Here is an 8,028-nt window from a genome sequence, read left to right on the forward strand (position 1 = left end):
GAATGTAAGACACATTGACAGTTACTTTAACTATGGACAATAAATTGAAAGAGAAACAAGGAATGTAAAGAACATATGTATTACATGATTTTGAGTTAAAAAGACACTACCAGAATGATTAGCAATGACTTCATTTCCATTTATTAATTTGACATGAATTGGTTTTATTTGATGAAAGGAAGTGAAAGAAAAGATACATGAATATATGTTGTCTATGGCACTAATATTAAGGATTCAAGAACTAAAAGATGAGAAAGGATTACATTATGAGTCGAGGGTGTAGAAGAAGATGGAATTACAAAGACTTGATTGGAGATATTATTGTTGTTGGATTATGACTCTTAAAAGAGGGCAAATATTCCTTGATATTGCTCCGTAGTCAAGCAAAGTTGTTGGAGCGGCACATTTCCTTTGAGACTTTAAGTAACTTTTGATCAATATTAGGATCATCATTATGAAAAACACCATTAGCATGAGTTTGCTCTTGATTATGATTCTTAAATTTAAAGTGTAGTAGGAAAACATGTTTCTTATAACATGAATCAAAAGTGTGCCCTAATTTTCCATAGTGATTGCATATTTTTGCACAATTTCCTTGACCAAATTTTTTTTTTAGTTTGAGAGATGTTCCTTCTTCCAAAACTAGCAAAGTCAGAGCAGCGACCAACATTTCTTTTAAAATTTCCTCTCCTAGTAACAACCATCAATTTTGATTGGTTTGATGTATCACCAAATATCTTCCTCTCTAGGATCCATTAACAAGATTTTGTGTCTTCACAATGGAATAATTATCATTGAATCCCTTAAGGAACTTAATGACTCAGCCTTGGATCTTATACTTGCTAATATTAGTAGAAGCATTGCACAAGCATCTAATAGCATAGGTACAAGTTGGTAAAAAACAAAAAAAATCAAGTTCATCCCAAATAATTTTTAACTCGATAAAATAATATGTAACATTGAGATCTCTTTGCTTGAAAGAATAAATCAAATCCTGCAAATCTGCAATACGAAGCATATCTCCTTAAGAGAATCTCTCTTTAAGATGATTTCATATATGTGAGGCATTCTCCATCCAGATAACACTCTGAATAATGCTTGTTAATAAAGATGTAAGAAGCCAAGAGACAATCATTATGTTAGCTCTCTCCTATGTGGGATATAAAGAGTTGGTGCGGCTAAGTGCTTCAATAGTTCCATCAACAAAGCTAAGCTTGTTTTTGGAAACAAGACTCATATGAACTAATAGAGACCATTGATGATTGTTTGATCCTTCAAGAAGGTTAGGAGTAATAATAAGATATGCTTTTTCTAATACATTGAGGTAATATGGAAAGGTGAGATCTCGTGATAGATCAGTATTATGAAATTTATTCATGTTGAATATAGTAACCAGAGCTCTAATAATATCATAACAAATAATAAGACTTAAGAGAAAAAAAGAAACTCAGAAGTCTTTTCAAAAAAATTGTATATCTCTTTCTTAAAATTACAAGAAATAAGTACTATATATATAATATACTATACATAACTATTTCTAACTAAATTTGTTATATGGAATCAAGAGAGTCAATACTACCCATACAGTTATACAAGAAAATTAATAAAATGGTAAAAAGAAAGATTACATAGAACCAACTAATAATTAGCTTCCTTATATAAGATGTATGTTTATGTCCTTATTCTTTGAGGTGTACCTATAGAGTAAGGATTAATGAATTGTGAAAATTAGGGCTACATTATTGTAATTTTTAAAGAATTGAAAATAATAAATAAAAGAAAAAAAATTAATTACACAACGGGATAATCTATCCCTCCCTCATCTTTATCTACAATGACATACAAGTGAAGTGGAATGACTCATAATTGAAACTTAAAAATAGAAGAAATGATAGATGTAGAACTTGTCTTGTTTGCAAAGAAGAACTGAGACTACATTACAATTATACATGACTACTTATATATTTTTCACACAACATAGACAATTGTCGTATTTATTATGAACCATAATTTCTTTGGTTGAATTTGTGATAGACTAAATTTTACTTATGATTTATAAATTAGGAAAGTAATTCTTATACATACTTATCAGTAATATTAATTGTGAGCAAAATTAAATACCAAATAAATTTTTTCACATTGTCATATAATCATATGCATAATTAATTAGTTAGTTAACATAGAAATTCACTAAGTATGTTTAGTCACAATAGATAATTAATGATAATTAATTAAAATAGTGCAAGCTTAATATCTATGAACATAAAAATTATTATTGAAAAAGCTAGTTTAACCTCGTGTTGACTAATGTGAAATCTTATTTTTCAATCAATTTTGCTCAAAATACATATAAAATTCAATTGTAGCTTTTTTCTATGTTAAACTTGTATAATTAATATATAAATTATTGTAAAATTTAATTAAAATAATAACTACACATAAATATATAAAGTATAAAAGTATGTCAAAATATAGACTAATCAATTTTATATAAAAATTTTATAATTTATAAAAAAATACACATAATAATTAGAATCACATAACAATTTATTAGTATAAAAAGAGTTTTAATATAATTTTATTTTTTAAAAAATTAAGAACTTTGTAATTTCTACGATTTACAACTAGTATTCACTAAAACAACTTAAATACAATTTTTTTTAATTTTTTATGCTTTTTAATTAAAATTTATTTTAATAAAAGAATAATAATTAATGTTAATATATATCATCAAAATTAAACTATAATTTTGATTTAAAATATCAAGATTATATTTAAGTTTTATAAAAAAAATTCCCTAAATTAAGAACCGGAGAAGAGATGGGATTTTTTTAAAATTTATTATATTATTAAATATTTTTACATTATAAAAAATTCAAATATTTTTTATGAAAAGCGTTACAATTTAAAATTGTACTCATATAAATAATTGATTTTTTTTATTTTTATCCTTTCAAAAAAAAAATATTTTATTTTTACTGTACTTTTCCAGTTCTTAATTTTTTCCCTTCATTTTATCCCGCTCCAAGCACACCAAGCAGACCTGGCCAAAGAACAGTGCATCATTGCTACTGATACCTACGTCGCGGACTTGCCGTAGAGTTTGTTTCCTCTTCACCCACTGGTAAGACGCCGTTTCTCCACCTTAGGTTTCATATCTCTCTCCCTTACTTTCTCTATTTATAAGCACAATCGCATTCGCCTCATTTTTTTTGTCAGAGTTATTAGTTCTATTTTTCACAGTGATTAGAGAACTTTAAGGTTTCTTTTGGCATGAGGGTGATTGGGCGAGTGCGGGGAAGTGAGGGTGATTCTTTTGGCATGGATTTCTGTTTTGAAAATGTTGTGTTTTTCCTCTTGATAACCATGAATTCGAATTTCTCTATTTAACTCTGTTGTTTATAATTTTTTTATTTGATTTATAGAATTGTTTACTGTTAGAAGTTCAGTTCAGATTTGATAAATGGGTAGCTAAGTAGGTATATGGAGTTGTTTCCTTTGATGTTGTATTGTGTCTATCGACTCGTTTTTATTTGGCTTTTGATCATCGTTGATGATGTTGTTGCAGGTTTTATTGATGTAAACGGATCATACCTGTTTTAATTGTTGCACTTATGGTCACATATATAAATAAAACTTCATAAGATGCTTCAACAGGATACTGATGCTTGATTTGCTTATATAATTTCTCTTCAATTCATAGATTCACCTGAGTTTCTTCCTTCTTTAACCTTTTTTCTGTCTATTTTGTCAATATGGGTTATTGGGGTTTATGATATTGAAATGCCATTCTTTCTGTGCATTTCCTACAGTTTCAAGTATGCATAGAGGATAAGGCATATGAAATGTCTTTCTTTTGGTTTATTTGTGGCTTTTGTTTTGTCGAAAGTACTTCGTAAGTATTTGATAAATGAAAATACTTGGATTCATCCCTTTGTTTACATATTGGTGACAAGGGCTGAATGAACTAGCTCCACTTTAGTTTATAATTATTAATTGCCTTGACCTCTTATAACATCTGTAAGACCATATTAATCAAGTGATTGAGATTACTCAGATAATAGTAGTTGCTGTGGATGAAATTTTCCCTCAAGTTGGACCAGTATTATGTTATTGGCTTTTAACTGTGTTCAAGAAAACATTTAGGCTTTATTTGATTACTGTGGATTGTAGGAAATGATAAAAAATAGTTATTTTTTATTTGGAAAGAATAAATATTTATGAAGCATTAAGAACATTAGGATATTAGAGAATTGTCTAGCTCTTCATTACTCTTTTAATTTGTAAATATAAGTTGTATTTAATTGTCCATGCATTTAAATATCAGTATGCTGACTGAAAAGCACCCAAGCAATTCATAGAAATCTCTCTTGAAATTCATTCTTAAGTTGGTATTAGTGTGAGCACATGCTGCACAGTCTTGATGTCCTGCTTCTATTCATAGTTCCTGGATTCTGCCTTCTGTCCCAGCAGATCCTAATTCTCTCAAAAGTCTTCTGTTAAATATTGTCATTCCCAAATTTCTCATAAATTCTCTTTGGTTCAAACCCATCAAAAGAGAAGAATCAGACATATCATCCTATCTGTTCTGCAAAGGAAATCACTGGACTGCCCAGAGACCATCAACTGGCATACCACAAATTTCTGTTGTTGTAAATCTCATGCATTGTTATGCACATCTTCTCTTGTTGGCACATGAAACTCATATGCCATCTTCCTAGTATTTGTTCTCCTTGAGACTAGTTGCTGGCCTTCATTTTCTCTCTATAATCATTTCCTCAAACTTGTGCAGATTTCATATTGCTTTAAACCTTTCAACCTAGGCTTGATTTTCTGATACAATTCATTATTTCATACCCTGTGTATGCACATTGACGTGAGCAAGTATCTACTTGACTAATTCATCTACCCTTGGTCCTATTTGGTATGCAGTTTTTGGAACTCCACGAATTACCGTAGAAAAGTTAAATGGAAAGAATTATCTTGCTTGGTAGCATTGGTGGAGCTTTGGTTTCTTTCCCTAGGTCTTTCAGATCATTTGGAAAAATCTCCTAAAATCCCCCGAGGATAATTAAAGTCAATTGGAGAAATTTGACTTTAAACTCTGTGCTTTGTTATGGAAAATGGCAATCAATTGAACCAACAACTTTTGTAAATTTCAAACCATCTAATCAATCATAGTTTTGGAAGAAGGCTCAATATGCTGTTGAAAAGTTAAAGATATTTATGCAAGCTAATAATATGACAATCTTGAAGAAATGATGGAAAATTTGGAGACTCCATACGTAATGTTAGTTCTTCATGCAATGCACCCAGATTTTGGAAATAGGAAACAAAGTGAAAAGTGAAAACAAGGTGTTACTTTTGTAATGATTAATGAAAATATATCAACTGAAAATGCAAAAAAAAGAGCACCCTAACTGTGCATGAAATTTTGTCTCTAGCATAAGTTATACGTCGAGTATGTTCTTGTCTTCTAACTGTGGAGGAAACTAAATACTCTTAGGCTTAGAGAAAACCCTTCAGCCTTAGAGAACAAAGGAAACTTAGTTATTCTATTCAAAATTCTCTTCTTTTGTTTCCTTGCCTCATTTTTAAACCTAATTAATCTTTTGGGTATATTAACTTGTGTACTGATGAAATGCGTGGTTTTGATCTTTCAGGTTATGGGAGTTGGTGAAAATGGATTTGGTGGCATGTGAGTTTGTGTAGCAAGTGTTGGAAGTTGGTGAAAGAAATGGACTTGGTGGTACCCCATAAACAATTTCGCTCATATGAACACTTCCACCAAGAAAGCTATAACAGTGGTTCTTCTTTCAATTTGGTGAGGGTATATAATATGCCCTCCAAATCCCACTTGTTTGTCTTGTCTAATGAAATTAGGGTTATTAGCTTTAGAAAACCTAATGGCATTTGGTCTAGAAAGCATTTGGGCAATTGCATTTTCGCTGTTTCGAAACATGAAACTTCTACTGGTTCTAATGGTAATTTGCAATATTCTAAAAGATTTCCAAAAGGATATTTAAATGGGGTGGAATCCTTGCCAAATGGGGTCAATACTTCCCTGAATTTTGAGGAGTTTGAGATTCATCATCTCCACATGTTGATTAGAAATGGGGAATTGGAGGAAGGTTTTAAGTTTCTTAAGCATATGACTAAGAAAGGCAATATCCCTGATGTCACTGCTTGCACTGCTTTAATCCGTGAGTTTTGCAAGATGGGGAGGACTAAGAATGCAACTCAAGTCATGGAAATTTTAGAGGAGTCTGGAACTGTTATTGATGTAACAAATTACAATGTTTTGATTGGTGGTTATTGCAGATCAGGGGAGATAGAGGAAGCCTTGCTGGTTTTGGATCGCATGAGCATTGCTCCAGATGTCGTTACTTATGATACAATTTTGCGTAGTTTGTGTGATAGAAGGAATTTGAAGCAAGCTATGAAAGTACTTAACAGACAACTGCAAAGCAAGTGTTACCCAGATGTAGTTACATATACTGTATTGATTGATGCAGCTTGTAAAGAATGTGGAGTTGGTCGGGCAATGGAGCTATTGAATGAGATGAGGAGGAAAGGATGCAAACCTGATGTGGTTACATATAATGTTCTTATAAAGGGGCTTTGCAACGTAGGAAGGTTGGACGAAGCAATTAGATTTATAAAGAAATTGCCATCCTATGGTTGTCAGCCTGATGTAATTTCCCACAATATTATTTTATGTAGCTTGTGTAGTGTTGGAAGATGGATGGATGCTATGAAACTATTGGCTAACATGTTTCGTAAGGGGTGTTCCCCCAGTGTGGTTACTTTCAATATCTTGATTAATTTCTTGTGCCAGAAAGGCTTACTAGGTAAAGCCGTTAATATCTTGGAGATGATGTCAAAGCATGGCTTTACTCCTAATATCAGGAGTTACAATCCATTGATTCAAGGGTTTTGTAATGAAAAAAGTATAGATAGAGCAATTGAGTACTTGGAAATAATGGTATCTAGGGGTTGTTACCCAAATATTGTGACCTATAATATTTTGCTAACTGCATTATGCAAAAACGGGAAGGTGGATGATGCAATTGAGATACTGAACCAACTAAGTTCCAATGGGTGCTCTCCTGTTCTCGTTACATATAATACAGTGATTGATGGGCTTTTGAAGGTTGGAAAAACAGAGCGTGCTGTGGAACTCTTTGAAGAGATGTGCAGAAAAGGTCTTAAACCTGATATATTTACTTACAATATAATCATTGATGGGCTTTTAAAGGTTGGAAAAACCAAACGTGCTGTAGAACTCTTGGATGAGATGTGCAGCAAGGGAATTAAGCCTGATATAATCACTTACACTTCAGTAGTTGGGGGCCTTAGTCGTGAAGGAAAGGTTCATGAAGCAATCAAAATTTTCCATTACTTGGAACGGTTAGGTATTAGGCCGAATGCATTCACTTACAACTCAATAATGATGGGACTATGTAAAGCTAGGCAAACCAGTCGTGCCATTGATTTTCTGGCTTATATGGTGGCAAAAGGATGTACACCTACTGAGGCTACCTATACTATTCTTGTAAAAGGCATTACTGATGAAGGATTAGCTGAGGAGGCTTTGGGGTTGTTAAATGAATTGTACTCCAGAGGACTGGTGAAGAAAAGTTTGGTTAAAAAAGTTGCATTCATGATGTAGGATATAACAACAGCTAAATCTTATCCCGTTAAGTGGAGTCAGCTATTCAGCCACATGGTTTGGTTGATCCCCATTTAGTTCTATCAACAACCAAAATTTCAATAAAATCATTTGTATGATATTTATATAAGGCATTCGAGGTGTAGGGTACATTTTTTCGTTGTACTACTAAATGGTTTTTACTATTTATACACACAGATTTTGTTGTCCCCCCTCTTTTAGTGGCCACTGGCTACTTGATCTATTATAGATTTTAAATTTTTAGGGAGAGTGGATAGTCCAATTTAAGTCAATGTTAAATGTAATTTTATCCCAGCATATTTAGTTCTAAAGTATGTATCTGCTACTTGAGCGTG

The 8,028-nt window shown here is 31.9% G+C and overlaps 1 protein-coding gene across 2 annotated transcripts; it reads left to right on the plus strand.

The window, feature by feature from the left end:
* Positions 1 to 3,051: 3,051 nt before the first annotated feature.
* LOC113848059 (pentatricopeptide repeat-containing protein At1g09900-like) lies at positions 3,052 to 8,028 on the plus strand. 2 transcript variants are annotated; one of them, XM_027477425.1, is made up of 2 exons: positions 3,052 to 3,124; positions 5,664 to 7,734. In XM_027477425.1, exon 2 carries the CDS (start codon positions 5,738 to 5,740, stop codon positions 7,670 to 7,672), a length of 1,935 nt encoding a protein of 644 aa, XP_027333226.1. In that variant the 5' UTR covers positions 3,052 to 3,124; positions 5,664 to 5,737; the 3' UTR covers positions 7,673 to 7,734. The 2 variants fall into 2 exon arrangements, with proteins under 2 accessions (XP_027333226.1, XP_027333227.1); XM_027477426.1 differs by having other exon boundaries at positions 3,117 to 3,149; positions 5,664 to 8,028.

The sequence above is a fragment of the Abrus precatorius genome, unplaced genomic scaffold (genome assembly GCF_003935025.1).
Source record: "Abrus precatorius isolate BTA unplaced genomic scaffold, Abrus_2018 Scaffold8, whole genome shotgun sequence".
NCBI classification, from domain to species: Eukaryota; Viridiplantae; Streptophyta; class Magnoliopsida; order Fabales; family Fabaceae; genus Abrus; species Abrus precatorius.